The sequence below is a fragment of the Sceloporus occidentalis genome, unplaced genomic scaffold (assembly GCF_023333645.1).
Source record: "Sceloporus occidentalis isolate IW3139 unplaced genomic scaffold, rSceOcc1.0.p SCAF_7, whole genome shotgun sequence".
NCBI lineage: Eukaryota > Metazoa > Chordata > Lepidosauria > Squamata > Phrynosomatidae > Sceloporus > Sceloporus occidentalis.
The window spans coordinates 41,679,450-41,703,634 of record NW_028316987.1 but is presented as its reverse complement, the minus strand read 5'-3'; the positions used below and the strand labels follow the sequence as shown (position 1 = coordinate 41,703,634).

General features: G+C 39.3%; 1 protein-coding gene across 3 annotated transcripts in view; it reads left to right on the top strand.

The window, feature by feature from the left end:
• LOC149309556 (protein C-mannosyl-transferase DPY19L1-like) overlaps positions 1-24,185 on the top strand; it is a 90,515-nt gene that overhangs the window by 6,619 nt on the left and 59,711 nt on the right. For all 3 annotated transcript variants that reach the window (XM_089532727.1, XM_089532728.1, XM_089532726.1), the window contains exons 3-7: positions 329-353; positions 2,401-2,488; positions 7,797-7,934; positions 11,160-11,280; positions 17,625-17,718. In XM_089532727.1, coding sequence (XP_089388853.1) covers positions 329-353; positions 2,401-2,488; positions 7,797-7,934; positions 11,160-11,280; positions 17,625-17,718 — 466 coding nt within the window. The remainder of the gene's footprint in view (positions 1-328; positions 354-2,400; positions 2,489-7,796; positions 7,935-11,159; positions 11,281-17,624; positions 17,719-24,185) is intronic.

Sequence of the window (24,185 nt, the reverse complement as noted above, 5' to 3'; positions counted from 1 at the left end):
TTCCACATTTGCAGTGTAGCACATGGGTGCTAAACTGAATAGATGAAAAGCTCCTGATTAGATACAGCTTTTCTTATAACACCCTCAGGCTTCTGTTTGAGGAGCTAGTATGTGAATAGTTTAACTTGGGTATCTCTTTCAATTGTACTCTCACTCTGTCTTGTGTTGTTTTATCTAAATGCATTAGAATATAGGATAGTCTTCTATAAAGTAGCAGAATTGGTTTCTACAGCTATCTTGTTTATGGAGTCCTTGAGAAGTTGACATGTATTTTTAAAAGCTGTTTGGAAAACGGATTGAGTTTGTCTATCTTTTATTTTTGAAACAGCTGCTGTTGCAGGAATCCTTCACTGGTAAGTTTATCTCTAGGAGAGAGCCATAGTAAGCAGCTCTGCCTATAATAGTTGTTTCTTTGTGATTTATTTATTTATTAAAAAATTGATATCGTGCTCTATATTATGGGATCTTAGGCAGTATGCAAATACTGTAAAATCAATTCATTATCTAAAGTAATAAATATAATTTAAACAGACTAAAGCATACTGAACAATTTGATAAGTTAAAGTTAAAAATGTTAGAATGGTTTAAGCCAGCGGTTCCCAGCCTGTGCTCTGAGGAGGCCTTAGGGCTCCGCATGCACTTCCCAGGTTCTCCGCGGCTGCTCCAAGAAAATGAAAGAAATAAAAATTGAATGAAATTAAAGAATAAGGAACAAAAAGTAACCCTACTCCTAAACAGCATTAACTTGTAAGACATAGGGTAGGCCTCTTACATAGGTGCTCCGCCATAGTAACTGATTCTAAAAAGGGCTCCATGAGTCAGAAAGGTTTGGAACCCCTGGTTTAAACCATGTACATTTACATTTTAGGAAATAATTATTTATTCCCTAAAAGCTTTAATTAAAAAAAACTCATATTTTAACTTGGTACTGGAATGAAATGAACTTTGATGCCCATTTGACATCTACGAAGATAAATAGGTTGCCTCAGTAGAGAAGGCCCACTCTCATGTCCACTTGCACTGTATTGCTCCCGCTGATGACACAGAAGAGTAACAGCAGGCATACACAGAGGGAAGGATAGGCAAACACAGGGAGAAGTGCTCCTTCAGAAACTGAGGTCCCAAGCCCAAACATTTAGAAGTTTGAATGTTATTACCAGCATCTTGAAGTGTATTGACAGTCAGTGTAGCTCCTTTAGTATGATAAGTTTTATGGGGCAAGCAAACTGTTGTGAGGCTTGTGTCTTTCCTTTCCACTTGATGTCTAGTACTGTAGCTGTAGTGCAGATTAGGTCAGATGATGAAAATTTCCCATGTGCAAATTTTGTACAGGTCGACCCACATATCAGTGGGGTTTGATTCCTGGACTTAACTGTGGATACCGGAAACTGCTGGTAATAGTGAACCCTATTATTAAAAAAGGAGGACTTCCTGTACAAACATACTACATATAGAATTTTTTTGGAGAACCTAGAGAGGATACTCTCATAGGCATTTTCCAGCACAACTCTATGGGATGTATCTTTATCTTTTCAGCCATGGATAATGCCATGGTGGCGCAGTGGTTAAATGCCTGTACTGCAGCCATTCACTCGAAACCACAAGGTTGCGAGTTCAAGACCAGCAAAAGGGCCCAAGCTCGACTCAGGCTTGCATCCTTCCGAGGTCGCTAAAATGAGTACCCAGACTGTTGGGGGCAAATTAGCTTACTTGCTAATTAGCTGACTTGCTGTTCACCGCTATGATCTTTGGAATAGCGGTATATAAATAAAACAAATTATTATTATTATTATAACTGAAACTTCATATATTCCACGGATATGGGGGTTGGCCTGTTTATGGAGAAAAAAGTGTTTTTTACATTTCTTCTTACTCTGATTTCATGTGCTTGTCATATAGTGTTAATGATGGAAGATCTGTGTTGGACTCTTTTAAGCCTCTTATATGTTAACCACTTCTGCTGTTTAGGCAGATGTGAAATGGAAGACTTTCAGTTTTTAGAATGAATACTGACAGTTCAAATATAGCCTTAGCAAGTACGGTAGATGAACAAGTAGACTGGCAGAGATAGTAGAGAGTGGCTGAAGAAGAATGGGTTTTATTGTGTGGTTAACATTAGAAACCCACTGATCTTCTGGAGGAGGGTTGAAGCACTCCATCCCTTCAGCAACCCATTTACGGAGGCTCCCTCCTTGGAAACCAGCATTGAAACCCAGTGGGTTGGTAGAGGAGTGATAGACTGTTCTCCCTCTTCCAGCCCTTTTTATAAGTAAAAAGTGAGGTAATCTTAAATGACCAGTTACTTTTGTTGACATAATTGTAAGTCTATTACAATGCAATACTGAGTTCAATTAGTCTTAAGATTTATTTGTGTTTCTTTGTTTTTGTTTGTTTGTATAGGTTCCACATGAAAACCCTCTTTGAGAACAACAGACACTTTTCTCATCTATCTACTCTGGAAAGAGAAATGGCATTTCGAACTGAAATGGTTAGAGCTTATATAGATTTGTTAACTCTCTAATAATAATAATAATAATAATAATAATAATAATAATATCTCCCACCTCCTCTGTCTTTCTCCCAAGTCTTTCTATCTGCATCCTTCTGCTAGAACTTCTTGTCTCCTAAATACTTCCTCCAGTCATACAAAAAGAGGCCTCAGGAGTAGGACAAGCATTGTTTTTGATTCTGCGGCTACCCTTCTTTCCACCACTGCTTTCTTTGGCAACAGGCTTTCAGTTCATCATCATGCCTCGGCAGCTATAACATTGGGTCCTAGACATTGTCTGGAGGGGGTATTGAGTTTGGGGACTGCACACCTCTGGGGTAGTGTACATCACTCCCCCCTCTGGCAAACTCATTGAAGAAGTCAGCATTCTTCTCCTCAAAGGGGTTGTTGTACATATCCTTTCTTCACCAATCGCATGGGGTTTTTTTCTTCCACCATGCCATCATGGCTGAGAAGACTGAAGCTTTTCCCTGATCTTGGACCTTCAGGATGTTAGCTTTTAAAAACAGCCCAGACATCTCAGAATGGTCACTTTCTGATCCATCCTTCTCCTGTTGCAAGAAACAGATTGGTTGATTTGTGACCTTGGATGTAAAGGATGCTTATTTTCATATCGCAATTCAACTAACGCATAGGCATTTCATTTGTTTCTCTTTGGGAAGAAGGGCTTTTCATTTTCATGTTCTTCCTTTTGAATTCTCCACTTTTCCTAGGTGTTCAAGAAGCACATGGCAGTAGTGGAGGCTTTGTTTCAGCAACAAGGGTTTGCAGTGTTCTCCTACATCCACGATTGGCTCCTTGTTCCCCATTTGTGATCCTGTCTCCTTGACATCATCAATATTACTACACTCTATTTCCTAGACTTGTTGGGCCTTATTGTCAATCTTAAAAATTTTCATCTGGCACTGTCCCAGAAGCTGAAGTTTATTGGTGCCGTTCTGGACTCTTGTAAATCAACAGCCTATCTCCCCAGAGGAGCAGTACCAAACTCTCCTCAGAGCTATTTAGAGGTGTTTGTACAGTTACACAGTGGCCGCAAATACATGCAGGTACTCCTCGGATTCACTACTTCAACATTGGTGGGGTACAGACTGCCCAAAAAGGGTGCTACCCGCGCCTTGTTTTGCTGTGCGAGGTAGCTGCAGCAGACAAACCGTGCAGCTTCCTCACGCATCAAAAAGAACCCGCAAATAGCGGGTTCTTTTTGCATCGTGATCATGACGCCGCAGTGCGCCAGTGGCGCACTCACGATGTCACATTGGCATTGTGATGTGCGGACGCTAAGTGTCCGTTGCGTCAAAATGGCGGTGCCCATCTGTACAGGGCGACGGCATTTTGACTCCCTCGTCCCGTGCGAGGAGTGAGGGGCGTCTGGAAGCACCACGCCTCGCACGTCATGACGGCGCCCCATTGCGCCCGTCTGTAGAGCGCCAAAGTCAATAACGCTGCTAGCAGTGCTCAGAATGTATCCATTGGGGGCCTGGTTCTGGTCCTGTTTCAATCCCCTTGCTGACTTTCCTCATCTGTGTCTCACTATGCAAGGAGTGTTCACTGATCACTAGTGTGCTGGATTGATCCTAGGAATGTTTAGGGCGGTATGCTCTTTGTTTTTCCACAGCCCAAAGTAGCAGTCCCCAGAAATAATGCCTCCATGGAAGGATTGGGAGCTGACCTGGAAGGTTTCTCATTGAAAGGGTAGTGGACACTAGAAGAGAGTGTTCTCCACATCAGTGCTCTTGAGATGCTAACTCTGGAAAAGGTGTTTTGAACCTTCAAAATTGTCCTGCATGGGAACGTTGATCACCATGGTGATATACTGTCTGAGCAAGCAAGGTGCAATGAAATCAAGCACTCTGCTCCGACTCACACTTCATCTCTAAAACTGTTGTATTGACAGAGGCATCTCCATCTTGGTGTGCTCCATCTTCCAGGAGAGAAGAACATCTAGTGGATACTCTCAGCAAAACGCTAGTCTCTTGCAGTGAGTGAAGAATCCATCCCAACACGTTTCAAGAAGTCTTCAAAAGATTGAGCACAAGTGGATCCCAACTTCAGGCCGTGCAAGATATTCTGTTCCAAGGTTCTTTGTGGGGAAGAGTTCACACGATGATGCCTTACTGTTTTATTCGGGAGACCCTGTCATGCAACTCCTTTTTTCTGTTTTCCAGGGTGATAGCCAAGACACAGTGAGACAAGGCAAGGTGCATCTTGAGCACACCATGGTGGACCAGGCAGCCATGGTTTGCTTAGCTTCTGCACCTTTATCAAGGAAACCACCTCAAGCTGCCATATCGCTCAGACTTCCTCACGATATAGGACAGATGAGTGAGGCACCCAGACTTAAACATGCGCAGGCTGACTGCCTGGATGGTGTTTCTGTAGTTTGTCTTTCAGTTGCCATCCAGCAGGTCACTGCTGTAGCACATAAGCCTTCCACACAGCACTCTAATTTATACAGCTGGAAGAAAGTATTTCCTATTGCATCATGGGCTCTACTTGGTTTAGGCAGAAATCCATCATGTGTTAGGGTTTCTTGCTTTGTCAGACAAAGGTCTCTTCCATTATATATCTTCATTGATATATTTCCATTATATATCTTCATTGTCTTCTTGCTAAATATTAATTCTATTCACCTTACCCTCCTATGACACATCTAACCTCTTACTTTCTTTTATATCTATAATATATTGTAGCTTATACACAAATATTTTGATGTTTTACTAAGTAATGTTCAGGTATTATATACGTATTATCTTGTAAATATATACATCAACACTTCTATTTGTAACTATCTATATTTGATAGCTTTAACAGAAATAGAGAAAAGAGAGTAAAATGAGAACAAATTCCTTTTACTCGCCTTGGTATTTTACTTTAATTACTCCCCCCTCCATTTCAGAATCAAATACTGTAATTTATAACTCCCCCCCTATCTTCTAAGTATTTGAACTTTCATAGTCAAGACGTCAAGTTAATCTGTCCACTTTAATTATTTTGTATATCTTTAATTCCCATTCTTCTATACCTGGGATCTTCTCTTTCTTCCAACATTTGGCAAAAACCATTCTGGCCGCTGTTATCCGATGTAATAATATTGTTCCATTTTTTTTCCATTTTGTTTATCATGTTTAACAACAAGGTTTCTTGTTTGTTCATTAAGTCTATCACTGATATCTTATTAATTATCTTTTGTATTTTCCCCCAATATTCTCTTTGTTTTCTTGCAGGGCCACCATATGTGGTATAACTTTTCCTTTTGACACTTCCAACATAGATTATTAGTATTACCGTAAATTTTACTTATTATGTCGGGTCAGATACCATCTGTAAAATACCATATAGTAATTTTCCCTCAGGTCCCGACTCTTAGTATAATGTAATCTTTTTTTCCAAATTCTTTCCCATTGCTCTATATCTAAAGTGTGGCCAAAGTTTTGTGCCCATTTTAACATATTTTCTTTTATAATCTCATCCTCAGTGAATGGTTTCAAAAGATATTTATAGATTTTCGATAATAGTTTATTGTCATCTGATACCTGTATATTTGCCAATTCTGTGTTCCTGTCCTCTAATCCCTCCTTTTTATCTGTTTAATCTTTCCTTGAGTTGCAGACACTGAAACTAATTATTTACTGCCCCTTCTTTTTCCAACTCTTCCCTTGGTCTTAATTTATATTCATTCCCTTGTTTAGTCACAATATTTTTACTGTATATACTCATGTATAAGAAATGACTAGAAATTTAAGTCAAAAAATTGATCCCAAAAACCTAAGTCGACTTATCCATGGGTCAGTGTAATTGTTCCACCTTAAGTCTTACTTAAAAGAAGGAACCATTGCCTTCTGAAAGGCAAGAGTATAATCTGTCCTGGAAGCACTGGCCCCCTCTACTCTCTCATCCATCCAGCTTTAAGAGTGAGCACAAAGAGTTATGGCTGCTGTAATATTCAAAGTTCTTTGACATTGTTTTCCTTTGCTTCATCCTTTAGATCTTTTGCTATATGCCCCTAAATTTATGCATAGGTCTTATCAAAATCTGTAATTTTGGCTCCAAAACTTGGCCTTGACTTATACATGAGGTTGACTTATAGTCAAGTATATACAGTATATCTGATCCACCTTTCATCCCCATATGGGTCTGTTTTAAATAAGGCTTCTTGGGGTGAGGCCCAAAGCGGTATTTTAGAACATATGATCTTATTATAGTTTTTCCATACTTTCAACAAGACATTCCTTATGAAATAGTTATACAAGTCTTTATTGGCCTTATCCTTATTGTAAAATAAATGGCCAGCAATGATTCTCCAATCTGTGTGCGTAGCCACTGTGCTATGGCTACATCTTTGTGCTGAGAAGGCTGCCTTTGTAAAGTGGATATGTGGTCACAGCCTTTGACTGTAATCTGTTAACTGAAGAATAGATGTCAGATCTAGGGCTGAAGATTTGGACCTGCAGGGCCAACCTGGAAAGGGGTGCTGTCCCAATGAGTTATAGTCAGACACTCCCCTGGCAGAATGTATTTCACGATGTCATTCAGTTATCCACAACTCACTTAAAGTCATCTGGGTAGCTGAGGTACACACACCTCTCACAGGAGGGATAAAAGAAGACTGGCTATTGACTGAGAAACTCCATTCTGGGTTGGTGCAGAGGACGAATCCATACCTTCTCAAGAAATGACTGCATTTTGTCTGTATTCTGTACTTGACAGGAAGAGTTGATCTTCAAAATGTGTTCTCAGTTTGGTGTTTGTTTAGCTCCATGTTTTTCTTTTGTTTGTAGGCCTTTGGCCTTCCTTCTTTTCATTTTAAATTCTTTAGCTTGGTCATGAAAACAAACTGGAAAGGGGGCCAGAGCAGTCAGTTTATCAGCAGAGTTTTAAATTGTGTAGTTCCTACCTCTGGCTGGGTAGTAGTGGTATAATTGGGCCTGCATGGATTCCTTTGCTACCTCAGTACCAAATGGATCTTCATGGTGAGTATTGTATGTTTCATTTTTGATAGTATAAAGCACTGGCAGATTATTTTGAACAGACTATTACAGTTCAGTATAATGCAAAAGTATTGCAAGCCAGCTAGAAATTCCTTTCAGCTACTATACTCCACAGTGGACAAGCTTTTGTTGTGGTGTTCTGTTTTTGTTCAGTTATTTTAGTCTGGAAAAAGTTAAGCAGCTTCAATGGGATTTAATTATTAGCTATAACTTACTGATCTGTGCTACTGTAGGCATTGGGATAATCAGATTATCGCTGAATAATTTAACCTATCATAAATGTATACTCTTTTTAGGGCTTGTATTATTCATATTACAAGACCATTGTTGAAGCACCATCATTTCTTAGTGGCGTGTTGCAAATTATGGCTGATAATATCACTGAATATCCTTGCACAATAAATACGCTCAAACGGTTTCATCTGTATCCAGAGGTAAGCCACTTCTTACACAATACTGCTTGGAAGTTTACTCATAAACTTCATTCTGTTACATAACAGTGCACATCCCATTTAAATACATAATACTATGCACAATTAAACACTTTGTCTAATGAGTAAATTGAAATCAGTTAGGTTTCCAAACAGACGTGTTAGATCAATAGTGGGGCTCATGTGGCCCTCTAGATATTGTTGGACTGCATCATGCCATCATTCCTAGACAACGTTGCATGTAGTGAGCATAGCCAGTGGTGATGGATGATGGCAGTCACATACCAATAGTATTTGGTGGGCAAAATATTCCCCTTTGTTGGTTTAGCTGTTACTGTTTGCTAGAATCCTAAAAACACATGGCCAATTACTGTACAGTGCTTCAATAGTGATTTTTTAAAAAAATAAACATATTTGATACCAAAATAATATGCTGGCCTCAGTATTTTAGTGGAATAATGTAGCTACTTTATGTATTTTAATAGCACTAAGTTTGTTGTAGGAATATGCCTGAAAGAATCCAGTCAGATCCCTCAGCCTCCTCCTTCTCTTGGTTTTATATAATATTTTCTGTTATTCAATAAACAATTTTTGGATTTCCTTGACTGTATGTAAGTTCACACAATTGAGAATAAGTCCAAACAACCTCTTTCTGAATTGAGGTGAATTCTTGAGGGTAGCCAAACAATAATTCTACACCTCTAGTTTAGGCTACTTAAATTACTACATGCTTAAGGGGTGAAGCATTTGAAATACTGAAAAAATTACTAGACATGCAGCTATATTACTATTGTAAAGAAATAGAGTTGGAATTCCTCGGGTGATTTATAATGGCAAATGGGATTTAAACTGTAGATGTTTAATTGCATTTTCCATTTTTATTTTAAATTATGTATTTCATGCCCTGCTGAACATTAAGTTGCAAACAGTATTTTCCTAGAGTTTGTGGTGTGTTTTGCTTATCAGCAGTACATTTATTAGCAACCTGGGATGCATCATTTTTTGAGTTTCTTTGATTCTAATCACTATCTCTGTAATTTCATAATTGCCATTTTCCCATTTTCAAGTCCATCAAAACATAAAAGATTAATCACTGCACTGAACCCTGATTAAATTGGTTGTGCTTAAGTCCCATTGAAACCAGTGGGATTTAAATCATGGTTAACTAAGTTCAGTGGTGCTTTGTTGTTGTTGTTTTGTGCCTTCAAGTCATTTTTGACTTTTGGCAACCCTAAGGTGACCCTATTATGGAGTTTTCTTGGCAAGCTTCTTCAGAGGGGGTTTGTCATTGCCATTCTGCTGCTTATTTGATTGGATCCAAACTAGGGTCTCAGTTTTGCTTGTTATAATGTAGGATTTATGAACAGTTGTTTGATTTTGTATAGTAGCTATTTTTGCTACATTTAGGGAGATTTTCCCTTTTTTTTTGTTTGTGTAGTAATGCCACTATATTAAATTTGTGACTGCTTCTAAAAACTGCTGATATCAATTCCACTTCCAAGTAATATAAAATATAGTTTTGTATTCCAACACTGCATGTTTCTGTGACCCCTGCCATTAGCAGCCAACAGTATGACATGAATAAATGCAGAGACTTTTCATGTCAGGTCCTGGGTAAATTCTACTCTATTGTTATTGAATGAGAGGAGGCCAATACATCCATAACATTGTGGTCTTTGTGCAAATTTCTCCTCAGCACCTTCTAGAAAGCTGAGATTTCTGACTGTACCCCACTCCCTTTCCTTTCAGATGTATGGTAACTGCATTGCCCTTTCAGTTCTGCTTTGTCTGCTATAGTGGCAGCATCACAGGCTCTTTCCTCTGATGTGGCATGGAATAGAATACTATTTGGAATTCTAGTGACAATAAATAATAGAAGATAGATATTTGGGGCTTCCTCTCCCTGAATTCCTGATTGTTTGCTGGGTTAGCTGGGGCCTCTGGGACCTGAAGTCCCAAGCCCTTGGAGGACCAAAGTTTGGGAAGCACTGCCTTAGAGCCTTAACCCAGTTCAAGTATATCAGTGATTCTCCCCAAACTATGCCCTTTAAAATAATTTTGGACTTTATCTCCCAGAAGCCATGTTGGCTAACAGTGTGGGATTCTGGGAGATGAAGTCCAAAATCTCTTGAAACGCTCAGTTTGGGGACCATTGATATATAATACTCCAAACTGTTCCCTTTAAGAGATTTCGGACTCTAGCTCCCAGAAGCCTCAGCCATGTTGGCCAATAGCCTGGGCTTCTGGGAGCTGAAGTCCAAAACCACTCAAAAGATCACAGTTTGGGGACCACTTAAATACATATATCTTCATTTTGAGCCTCCACTAACCTCTCTCTCGCAATCCCTCTCTGAGAACATTCCCAACAAACTCCCTAAGGAGCCCTGTTTGAAGGAGGCCCTGAGGGGAATGGCTGTCTACGGAAGTGACCATTCTTGTAACAATCACTACAGCATGAAGACTTGATGTAGCACAAGTACAGGATCAGTCTTTTCACTGACAACTTTTCTGCTGAAGAAAGTATCAGCCTATTGTACAATTGAAGTTACAGTTGGCTTCCATATCCATGTATTCTGCATCCACAGATTAAACCAATCATGATTTGAAAATAATCACCCAAAAGCTAATTCCAAAAAGTAAACCTTGATCTTGCCATTTTATATAAAGGATACCATTTTACTATGTCATTTTATATAGCGGGACTTGAGTATTTATTTATTTTGGTATCCATGCAAGGACCTGGAACCAAACCACAATGGATACTCAAGGCCCACTGTAACATATTACTCACTTTCATTCCAGCTCCCAAACTCCTGTCAGGAAGGACATTGCAGTTACTTCACATATGAAGAGCTTTGGCGTTCTACACTAGTTTTATTGTAGGCAATTCTACAGATGTCACAGTTTTAAATGATTCTGAGAAGAGAGCTGTGCTGCTGCACATCCATATGTGGAGTCCACACATGACCACTTGAAGAACAGCAGTTGTAGAAAATCAGTCTGTTCCTTTTGTTACCAGCTGCTTGTTCAGTGGGGTGTGTGTGTGCATGTATGTGTGTGATGGCTCGTGATTATTAGCTTTGTAGTTTGAGTTACCATCTCCTACGTTTTGTTAAATTTTAAACCACCCACATACTGACAGATAATCATAAATAAATCTGCTTTAATTGCTGAGGTAATCTCAAGCATAGTGTTTCCTTGGAAATTACAATCCTATTTTCTGCACAGGTTGTGCTAGCCAGTTGGTACCGTATATACAGAGGGACAACGGATGCTTTTGGTATTCAGACACAGAAATGCTGGACGGTATCTAGAGGAGAAGGTATCAGCTCTGTTGAAAGCTGTGAAGGCAAGTGTTGCTTGTTCCTTTGGATGTTGTACAAGGCAGAAAATGAAATTACAAAGTTTATAAAGGCTCCTTTCTTACACAACAGATTAGTAAGAAAACACTTTTTGCCAGTTCAATGAGCTTGGGCAAGTAAGGATCTCCTTACCTCTCCCACAACATCCCCTGATAAGTCATTTTTGTTTCTAACAAAGGTCTTCTTAGACTTAAAACAACTCCAGTGAGACACAATTATGTTAAATAAACTGCAAAAGGTTCCAAGCCTGGTTTAGGAGCACGAACTGTAGTCAAAAACTCATAGAGGAAGTGAGGGTGAAGGAGTTGGCCTTTCAAGGATCCACAAAGTTTGCCCACCCCCATTTTAAACAGTAGGTAGCATACAATGTTAGAGGGAAAGACTGGTGTTTTTGTTTTTCATCAGATTGGAGCCCTGAAATCATAAATGCACAATTTGTTTTTGTATGATCAAAGATCCTTCCCCTCACATCCATTATAAGAATGGCAATAGTGGAATAAAGACTTTTGGGCAGGAAGTGAAGGGAAAAGTTTCACTTTTACTCCTCCAGTAAAGTGTTCTTGACACAAGTCCCTGTGGATTATCATATCTCTTGTTCTGTAGTTGTTGGAGGGGAGTTTTGAGTAAGTGCCTTGCCAAGGAAAACACAAAACTTTCTCTTCCCCTTGAACACAGACAATAGTATCTCAGCAACTAACTGAGAATTGAAGCAGACATAGAGGTAATTAAAAAAAAGTATATTTTCCCAGATTGCTATATATTCTGTAAGTGCATATCCTGTTCCTTGCATTGAATCTGGAGCGTGGTTGGACTAGTAGCACATCAACCTGCATTTCTCATTAAGCACTAAAATTGCCATGCATTTCTTTGGTGTAATTTGGATTTGTTTTCCTTATGCCTTCCGTTTTATGCCAAGATAAAAAATTATAATCTCCTAATTGTGGAAACAATAGAAAATAAAGTCTATTACAGATTTCCTTTTGCAAATTAGATATGCATTGCATGCAGCTTTTACACATTTATATCTTCTTTCTACTGTTTGATTAACTGTAGTCACTATAGTTGTCAGATTCAGAAATACTGGCAAATATGGCCTAAACCCTGTGTTAGTCCTGAGTAGGATATATCCATTGAATCCATTACCTTTATCTACATATGTGGGGTAGTTTAAGTTTCCTAAGGCTTCAGCCTTTGCTAAGGAAACAAAAATATTGAATATCAAAAATGTCAAAGCCAAGCCTGTTAGGGTCTAGCTTTAAATTAGTAGAACAGCAGAAATGTGCTTTCGTCTAACTATGCTTTCTTAAGAACTGAAACTGACTCCAAAAAACAACAAACACATAGCTTGCAGTCTAAAACAACATTTTGCTAATGACTTTAATCTATATTTACGTAGAAGCTATATCCTAATTTAGCTAGTGAATAGTTCAGGTTTTAGTGTTGAGAGCAAAAGACAAGTGTGCAGATGATAAGCTGGTTCAGTCTAAGATTAGCTGAAAAGCATCATGCTCCTGCAAACCAGGAGAACCTGAGAAAGAACTGAAGAAGTGCGAACACTCCAAAGCTTACCTGGTTCCTGTTGTGCCTATGGAATCATAGTTAATTGTGCCTGTGTTAGTAAGTAACTATCTCCTCTGCAGTACCTTCGATGGCTTCTGTTCCAGTCTTGGCTTCTATCAGACCATTGTCTGTTCCGCAGGCATCCATTGAACAACCTATTGTACTGACTGTTCCTCTTCCTGAGTCTGCAGTACCTTTTCTACAAAATATCTCTCCATTCCAACACAGTTTCCACTGTCCCTATCTCACGATCAGTCTGCTTACAGGCAATGCTCCCCTGCTCCCTACAGACTGTCTTGTCAGGGCAGAGAATTTCAGTATTAAGAAAATTCTCCTTTACCTCAGTATCCTATTTAGATTTATACCAACATGAACCACAGTGGAGAGAACAGTCAGGATCTATCAGTTTTACTATCTGTCCTATGGGGATAGACATCATTATAGAGAGTACTCATGTTATTGTTTCCCCCTTGATATTGATACTCAAGTTTTCTGAGGTCACATTCAGTTCGTCTTCTGCTCTTTCCAGCTCAACGTCACTCATTTCTCTTCTTTTGTCATTGCCATACACCACTTTCACTGTCGCCAGGCCTCCATTATCACCAGTCATAGCAGATCTGTATTTGAAGACTTTCCATGTTTCATCAGCAGTTCAGACATTACTGCTTCTGGTGTCATCACTTGTTCTAACTTTGACTTCAATCATTCATACAGCTTTGGTTTCAAGTATTATTTTTTTCTGTATTATCCACCTTGGTCTCATCTCAATGAGTTCTGCCATTGGTGTTGACGTCTCAACAAATTCAGCCATCGGTATCAATGGCTGCCACACACAGTCACTGCTCCTGCAGTTCCAGCTCTTGGCCTGGACTATTCAAATTCTTCTGGTGTACTAGATTCTCATTTGCCACTGACATCTTCTCCTTCAGAAGAAGTAGAGTACACCACCGCAGCATTATTTTTGGAAGATGTCAAGCAGCTTTCTAGCTGTGTCTCAGATTTGGAAAATTCATTGTTTTAGAAGTGACTCCTCCACCAGCAAAACTTAATTTTTATTTTCATCTGGTAGATCCTCATTCTATTATTCTTGCCACCATTTCTCTCTTGCCAGCCTTGCAAAAGGTCAATCCTAGACAAACCCTGCTTCTCTTTCACCTGCTTCTCGTCATTTAGAACACCTCTGTAAGTTTAGCCAAGCGATTGTGCCTTACCTCTTTAATCACTCACTTCCTAATTCTATAATTGTGGAAATGTCATACTCAGAGGGCCTACTCCAGCCCCACAGATAAGGAAGGGAAATGGCTGGACATGTTTGGTAGGAGGCACTATTTGTCTTTGACACTGGCAGTATGTGTGGGTAATATGCAAACCTGCATGGGTGCTTACAGTTGTTCCTGTGGGACAAAATGTTTGCCCTCATCTCACACGTACCTGATGACCGACTGAAAGCTAGATGTTCTATCAAGAGGCCTTAGCTCTTTCTTTGCAGCAGATCCAATCGACCAGGCATTCAGCAGCCAAAGTGATGTCAGGAGCAGTGGCCCTTTGCTGCTATGCTTTGTTGCAAACTACTGGCTTGTCAGAGGACATGCTGTAGAAGAGCTCCCCTTTGATGGGGAAGGGTTCTTCCACACCACCACAGATGGTGCTGCAGACCATATTGCCAAGGCTTACCTAATGGCTAAACACATGGGATTTGGACCTCAACAGCACTGACAGAGGCCATTCCAATCCACACTGTGGCAGAAGTCATCCTCTTCTTCCTGTCAGTGTTCAAAGTCATCTTCAAGGTCAGGATGTACATCCTTTCAATATTCATAATCTAATTTAGTCTTTCGTTGTATTTCATTTGTTAGTTATTGCGTGCTTTTTCTCTTTTGTTTTCTGTAACAATGAATTACCAATAAAATTTCATTATAAAATAAACAGATGTCCATTTAAACAGCAGAAGTACCAATCTGCATCATCTAAAAAGTCCTTTACCTCTTCCAGGCAACAACTTGGACTCTCCTATATGGATGTCACCAGACTCACTCCTTTCTCTACGAGGCCTACACCCATCTTGAGCCCCCAAATTACACCACCACCTGGCAGAGCTTCACCACAGACTCTTGAGTACTCACCGTTATCCAGCTGGGTTATGTCATAGAGTTCTCAAGTATTCCACTAGCTAGCATATTTTGTTGTACTTCTCCATTTAGAGTCCTAGAGTAGAAAACTTCATTGCTAAAGAAGGATGCTGTGGAGAAAAATCCAGATCATTACAGGTGAGAAGAAGGGTTCTTCTCCCACTACTGCATGATCCTAAAATGAGACAGAAGACTTCAAATGATTCTTTACTTCTACGTAGTAAATACATACATCATATTGAGGAAATTCAAGTGATTGTGCTTCTCCATTCTGCCAGTCCTTCACAAGGGAAATTAGTTCACATCCATTGACCTGCAAGATGTTTTCTTTCATACAGAGATAAGACCACAATACTGGAAATTCCTGAGGTTTCCTGTGGGAAGGGATCTTTATCAGTATAATGTTCTACCCTTCAATTTTTCTACAGCGCCAACAGTCTTCATGACATGGATGGCTGTGGTAATCTCCTTCTTTTGAACTCTGGATGTGACAATTTTATGTAACCTGGACAGTTGGCTTCTGGTATCCTGGCTCTCAATGTCAGTCCAGAGAAGTCTGTCCTAGAGCCTACCAGAAAAATCAACTTGATTAGCATGACTTTGAGTTCCATGTCTGGATGTGCCTATCTTCCATTTCAATGGCACACATGCTTATGGACAGAATTTGAGACATGCTCTGCCATCCTCACTGGACCACTAATTCCATCCGGTGGCTACTGGGTCTCATGGCAGCAATGACATCCTTCACTTACCTGGCGTGCCTTTGGTTCAGGACGCTCCACCATCGGTTTCTTCACTACTTCAACTCTCTTCAGGATCCTCAGTGGTTGAAGTTGACTGTTACACCTACCTCACTAAGGTGGTGGACCAGGCCATCAAAACTTCTCACAGGCTTGCCTTTTCACCTTCTAGACCTGGTAGGCATGGTGACCACAGATGCTTCCATGACTGGATGAGGAGCTCATTGTGGAGATATCTCAGTTCAAGGACATTGGTCTTCTTATGAGTCCAGACTCAATGCACTGGAACTCTTAACAGTCATAAAAGCATTCTGTACTTTCAAGAAGAAGCTGATAGGCAAAGTAGTCTGAGTCAGCATGGGCAGCACTATGGTAGTCTGTTATGAAAATAAACAGGGAAACTCTCATTCAGTATTGCTGCTTGACCTAACAACCACTCTTTGGGTTTGGTATGTATGGAGATGAATTCAATCAATAGCAGTCCATCTTAACAGGCACATTTTCTCAAAAGCTTTAGCACATGAATATATATCTGTGTTTCTACCTATTCTGCTGTGGTCGTTGTCTCTGGTCTTCTCTCAGTTCTCAAGCTGTTTGATCCACTTGCTACCATTGACGAGTGCCTGCTGACCTTGAAGATAGTGTTTCTTGTGGCTATCACCTAAGCAAGATGTGCCACTGAGCTTACAGTGTTGTGTACTAAGGAACTATTTTTAGTATTTCATCAGAACAAGTTGGTTCTATGGCCTCACATCATATTTCTTCCTAAAGCTGTTTCTCAGTTTCATTTCAATGATAGTATAGTACACCCTATACCCTCTTAACATCAGCATCTCTGCTTTGGGACATTTGGGTACCTTATCTGTGCAAGGTGATGACATACTTGCAACCATCGACTTTCATCCAGCACTACAGACTTGACTGCAAAACCAAAGCAGATGCTCACTTTGAGCATGCTGTCTTGTCACAGCCATTCACTTTCATACAGCATTATAGACTGGATATCAGGGCCAGAGCAAATGCTCAATTTGGACATGTTCTCTCTTCGATTCTCCAGTGACCTGACCCACCATCCTATGGTAAGCTTCACAGTCATCCATTTGTGTGAGGCACAGTGACCTTGAAGAAAAATAGGTTGCTTACCTGTAACTGGGATTCTTTGAATGGTCATCTGTTCCCTCACAGAAACCCATCCTACCTTCCCTTTTCCAGGCCCCTGATTTTACAGTGGACTACATTGTAAGGCACACAGGAATGGCTGAGGGGACAATAGTTTGACAGGTTGGAGCATGCATGGTATACAGGAGGGGGCTGGATATCTTGCCAAACTACTCAACTCTAAAGGTTTCCGAATGGGATCTCTGCGCAGACTTGAAACTCATTTGTGTTGATGCTACAGATGACTATTTGAAGACCCACAGTCACAGGTTAGTAACCTGTTCTTCTCCACTTAGTTGAGGTTGCACCAACTCTTTCAAAATACCATCACAAGCCTATTCAGGGGACATCTTTAAAACATAAGAGGATCTAGGCTGGACCATATAAAAAGACTTACCTTTTCCAGCATTGTGTTCACACAGCAGCCATTCATTTTCCTATGGGAAACTACAGTGTAGAAAGTAAGGGCAACAGCACCCTCCTTGCTTTGAGATAAGAAGCAAGAGCTTTCCCCTCCCAGTAGCATGCTTTTACTTTTTATAAGTTTATTAATGTTAGCCCCTTTGTGAGATTTGCATGAGAAATAGTCTATAATTTGTTAAATGTTAAGATTTGTTGAATAGATGTCAAAAACATGAACAATACTATAAGGTACACCATTACACAGAGTATGGTGTCCCTAACATATACATAATTAAAATATGACATAGCAATTCTATTTTAATGTTAATTGCTATTTGATAGGATTGGGAGATCCTGCTTCTTTTTATGTGGCTATAATATTTCTTCTGAATGGATTAATGGTGGCAGTGTTCTTCCTGTATGGGACATACCTAAGGTAAGATGCACATGAGGAAAATTATAGTTTGATAAGTTGATCTACTTAGTAATGATATTGTAGTTCTTAAGTATATCACACATTGCAAAACTTGCATCATGTATTTTATGTGAAGTCCTGGAGAGCATCAGACAGATGGAGAGGCTTAGGACAGATGGACAGCCTCTTCTACTTTACCAGTTCACATTTAGGCCAGGGTGGAAACTGAAGATATTTCCCTCCCTCCTCCAGTAGATGTATTTACATTTCTTCTTCAGGGTCTCTGCAATTCACACAAATAGGTCATGTGTGCTCTGTTAGTGTATAAATCTGAACCTTCTAGAGCTATTACATAAGTGTTTTGTTGAAAGTGCTGCCCTACCTCTGCATGGCTGTCCAGTATGCCTAACTTTCAGTTCATTTTTAGCTGTTGCAGCAGCAGCAGTATCGAAAGAACTGTTGGTAAGCTATTATTTCTCTTTTGGATTTTTGCTCATTTTTGTATGGTGGCCAACCATGGCTTCATTCGGCTCTTTCAAAAAGCATGCCTCTTGTGGGGCTAACTTGTGGCTAACGTCCACTTGTGCTATCTTTTGTGCATTGGCAAAGGCCACAATGTGGCGACTTGTGTTCATTCACCACATAAGTGCATAAAAATTGCTTATCCAAGCTCAAGGATCTCTTGTACGAGCAAGCCCTGATGGCCCATGACAAACCGTCTGACTCAGATCATGGATCCTTACCACCTCAGTCTTCATCTGCCCCAGCAGCCTCTGGCTTCTCTTGTCTGAATGGCAGTGAAAAGATCTCTTCAAGGGTTGCACACAGGTAAAATACTACGAACAAGAAGAAAATTTGAAAAAGGAAGAGGAACCTCTCATTCTTCTATCTCCCACCCAAAAAGTGGAATTATGTGAAAGAAGTATTATACAAAAATAAGAATTTATGAGAATATTGAATCTTTCAGAATAAGGAATAGGAGATTAAGATAAGAAGAGAGGGTAAGAAAAGAGTTAAGGCTATATAACTCTAAAAGCAAAAGAAACACTACATTCAACAAATTCTTAAGATAGTCCCTTGCACAGATCAGTTAAAATTTCTATAATCATATACCCCTTATTCCTCTAGATCCACCATTTCTTTTAACATTTTGTTATTGAACAAATTCCATCCTCATTTAACAAAATAAATTGTATTCCTTCTCCCTCAATAACTATTGTCTTCTCAATTCCCACTATTATATGGCTATATATATATATTTTAAGAATTTGTTGAATGTAGTGTTTCTTTTGTAAATGTGGATTTTTTGAGCAATAAAGTTATTTTATTTTAAAAAAAGATCTTTTCAAGACTGACATCTGACTGCAGAAACCATGGGACGGTTCAGACTTTGCTACACTTTTGAAAATGCATTATGGTTTTTTTATTTATCTTTTTCGTTTTCATTGAGCAATAAATAAATAAATAATAACATACAATCACCAAAGTCATATAAAACAAGGATTAAAAAGCCCCACAAAAACCACAAAAAACTTACATATATACAAACAATCTTTCAAAAATATCAAAAGGCATCATCTTAATACAATATTTCACCACTTTTTTAATGTTCTCTTTCTTTCTCTGTTCTTCTTTGTTCTTCCTTCTTCCTTCCTTCCATCATCTCTTGTTCTCCTCCTCTTCCCCTTTTCCTTCTGTGTCCTATTTTCTTATGATTCTTCCTTTAAACATTTTTCTTCAACTCCTTCTCCTTCCTAACCAAACTTCTCTTTATTTCCTGTGTATCATCTTCCATTCTACATATCTTACCTTCTTCTACATACTTTGCTCTCTTACATCCTTCTTACCTAAAAATACAAACAAGTGAAACAGAAAAAACAACAACAACAACAAATGAAAGAAAGAAAGAAAGAAAAAGAAAATGCATTATGTACAGTTTCAGCCCATTGATATGGAGGTTCAGCTTCATATGCCTTTAATACCAGGCCACTCTCTTGGTCTGGAAGCTCCCACTTTGATTTCCAAGCACAAGACTGAAAAGAAGTGGCATAAGAAGAAGAAAAGGGCAAAACACGTTGAGGGCTCTTGATTTGCACCACTGTCTCCATCTACCTTGGAACAGGTTGTCCAGCCTACCCTAGTTGAATGTACCAGAGAGAGAAGCATGAGTACTGATCTCCATGGACTCCACAGACATTCTTCTCCAGATTTTGAGGAACAAGCTGGCCTTTACCACAGGGGTCCACATAAATTCTTCAGTGGGTACTGTTCTGAAGCTGAAACAGTCAAATCATCTTGGGTGCAACAATAAAGATAACCTACAATGGTACTCTTGGTTCGCGTGGCTTGATCTTCTTTGCAAATCCCTCCAGAAAAGACCCTTCCTCTTGCTGTGACGCCCTCTCACTGATCATTTCGATGCCACCATTCATCTTCTTTGACCTCCAATTCCTCTCAAGGAATGACATTGTCATCTTCTCGGTCTCAGAGTTGTCCTTTGACTGAATGTTTCTTTCTAACCTAAAACTGTAACAGCTTTCCACATCAATCCAGACATTGTATTGCTTGCTTTCATATAGAATGTTACCTCTGACTTGGGATGGACTCCCCATTGCCTTGATGTGAGATGGGCCCTGCCTTTTTTGTCAACAGGACTGTGGGATTCTACAGGCCTCAGACACTTTTGGTGTCTGAGAAAGAAAGGACTACCTTTTTCTTCTGAGCGCTTCTCAAAGTGGGTTGTTTCTACTGTTCATCTGACTTAGTAGCTTCCCAGAAAACATCCTCCAGCCCATGTGTGTAGCCATTCTACAAGAGCTATGGTTACTTCATCAACTTTTCTGAGAGAAGTGTTTTGGAGGAAATTTGCAGAGTGGCTACGTGGTCACAGTCTTTGACCATCATCTTTCAGTACAGAATAGATGCAAGATCCAGGGCTGAAGCTGCTTTGGGAGAGCAGTGTTGTTTCCCTGCCTAGTATGATATTTCCAACTCTTATAGTTAATAGCTTGCTAGTCTCCCTTTTGTGTGAGTCACAGACCACAAAGAAGAAAGACAGGTTACTTACCTGTAACTGTAGTTCTTTGACAAATCATTTGTGAACTTACACAAACCTTCCCATCTTCCTCTCATCATGTCCTGCCTCCACTTAGATCCTTGGCTCTGCTTTGGTGTCCTGAGGTTTTTGGTGCGAAAATGTGCTGGATAGCTGTGCAGAGAGTGGGTAGGGCTACCACCAAATGCTTACATAATAGCGCTAGAAAAATTTTCAGATGATGCGCTGAGTAGGTGCAGATAGCCCGCTTGTGTCAGTTCCCAAATGACACTCAAAGAACTACTGTCAGGCACTTTTGAAAGCTTGAGCAGCTGAAGTACTCAAAAGATTCCAGAGCTTTAATAATTGCATGTGGTTTTATATGTATAGGAAAACAAATTAATTTATTTTAATTTATCCTGCATGGCAGGGGGTTGGACTGGATGGCCCTTAAGGTCTCTTCCAACTCTGTGATTCTATGATTTGATTTATATTCCTGTTTTTTCTCAGGTGGCTAAGTGGTATAAATTAAATAGTTAAAGTTATGGACTATTGAATATTTCCTATGTGTTCTGTTATTTATAACACACACACACAGACACATACAGAAACTATATTGAAAAAACTCAAATTTTGGGGGATAAGGGCTCCTTATTCAAGCACTTATCCCCACGCTCATTATAGGCAATATATTGACAATAGTTAATTTGTTCCCAAAATCACATCCTAGGATTTTTGATTTTGCATACCGAGATTCCATGTCTAAAGTAACTGGATATATGGGCCAGTCTTCATTCAAGAGGTTTACAAAAATGGACTTTCCTATGCATTCTGCCTACTAATTTCTCTGCATATTTCTTAGGGTGCCTTTATCCCAAATGTTTTTATTTATTTATTTAAGATATTTCTGTATTCCAGCTCACAAGGGATCCTGAGGTGATGAACAAATAAAAGCAATTAAAACAGTACAGATATAAACCTTTTCTGAGGACTTAAAAAACTATTAAAAGCAACTGAAAAATATTTTTGTGATTTATTTTTAAAATGTAATGTTTTTAACTTTTTGAAATTGTGTAATTGTGTTTAAACTCTGTATTTTTAATGCTTTGTATTGTTTCAACTTGAACTGTTTAAAATTTTGTTAGCTGCCTTGAGTACCATTACTGGGAGGGAAGGTGGGATATAAAATAAATGAAATAAAAAACATTTAAAACATTTAAAACATTGCCGTTTCAAACATTGAAGGCCATGTGGAACAGCACTGTTTGGGCTGCCTACTGGAAGTTAAAAAGAGATAGAGCCAGGCTAACTTCCTTACACAGATGGGGTGATGCTACTATTATAAAGTTACGTTATTGTTTTTATGTGTCAGCGCTCCATGTGCTAGGCTAGCATTTCCTTGAACAAAGAGAATGCTCTAGAGCAATGGTTCTTGAACGGCCCTTTCACAGGGGTCACCTAAGACCATAGGAAAACACATATTTCCGAAGGTCTTAGGAACCGAGACCATCTGTTTGGGATCACCACAACATGAGGATCTGTATTAAAGGGTCACGGCATTAGGAAGGTTGAGAACCACTGCCTTAAGCTACCTCCATTCAGGGCTTGTAGTGCATGTCACTTTGGCTTTTAAAATCTGTACTTGTGCAAATCATGTGCTTATAGTTTGAAAGCAGCACAGGTCTGTCTTCAATTTCAAAACATCTTGGCATTCATTGAAAATTCAAAGTGATATCCTTAATGAAGTATAGTAATATGTCTATTTCTACTTCCGTTAATGTCTCTGCTACTTAAGAGTTTTCTTATGGTTGTGAATTTCCCTAATGAGATCATATTTCAAACATGGTCTGGGGAGCATTATGTTCTTTGGGGACTATCATTAAAATGCTAAAATTCAATGCTGATGAACTAGTGATTTGTTAATTTTTCACCATCGTGCCCTTAGGATACAAACCACTTTTCAGCTAAAATTTCTATTCAACAATAAGAGTGTAAAGAATATTCACTGTTTTTTTCATCTGGGGAAAGGTGTTTAGACACAGTAAGAAACCCCATCAAAAATGTCATGTAGCACAAGATTCTTTGAATTTTGGGATTTTTGTTTTGCAAAACAAATTCTATAATTTTTTATGGAAAAATGAAATATTTGCTGAAGAACTCTGTATGTTCTGAGGAGCATTGGTCCATCCCCCCGTAATAGTGTTGTTATGCAAATGATTTTTTTTTATTTTATTGAAGAAAACCTCCAAAGTCCCCCAAATTTAAGAAAACCCATATAATGTGCACAGCAGAGAGAAAGCACTTGCAGTTCTTCATCCATGAAATAAGTGAAGTTTTACATCCTTACTGGATAGTAAGTTTCCTTCAAGATGGCACCACAAAGCTATCTGTAAAGAAACTCACATCTATGTATATTGTCCCCTTTTATGTATCATGGAGAACAAACCCCAGTTCACTTAGGCTGATAAATATTTTTAAAACTAGTGTGAGGTACGAAATAAGAGTTTAAAGATGTGAGAAATTCTAGTATCAATAAATTGAAGAATCATTGTACACAAGGAGAGCCTGGTTGTCAATTATAAATGTAATGATTTATTTACATATATCCACTATAAGGCATTACTATTATTATTAATACTGAATTTAGCATCTTATAATTTTTATTTTTAAATCATATTTCCACTGCTTGAAAAGCAGTGGGTTGGATATTTTAGGAGGTAAGTGTACATTAGCTTTAAAAATAGTTTCTTCACATTTCACTTACCTTTTTCCAAGTCAGTTCTAGAGCAGCAGAAGTGTAACATTTTAACGATACATTAAAAATCAGTTCTTATATTATGAGGCCATGTGTTCACTTTGATATCACAAGAAACCATAGTTTATCATGACAGAATGATTTGCAGTAAGTCTCAGGCTTGCAGATTCCCTGTTTCTCTTTCTGTCACTGCAGCAATAAGGAGATGTGAAGCTTTCACATCTCTTTCTGATTAACTGAAGTTTAACACAGAGGGCAAAACAGTCGGCTCAGTAAAGCTGGCTTCCAGACAGCTTGAAATTACGGTGTTCACACGCCACATGCCCCCAAGACATCTGGAAGCTGCCCTGGCTATTCACACATGGCTGACTTCCAGCTGCTCTGGGGGTGCAACATTTACATACCACACCCCACTGTGGGAGGACCACCAAAGGCAGCCCTTTCCCAGCCCAAATAGGAGCAGATCTTTCCCCCTCCTATTTGGGCCGGAGTCAGGGTAGATGGGGGCCGCTGTGTGTATTTGCCCCAGTTCCAGAGCAACCAGCTGTGGGGCAGCCCCTGTCCACCCTTTTGTGGTGGTCTGTTCCACCTGTTTCCCTGATGCTATATTATAGTAAATCAACTGAAGTTTGTTTAAATCAAGATAGTATCATAAGGCATGGTTTGAGGTTAGCTTGTTTGAAACAAACCAGAGTTAAA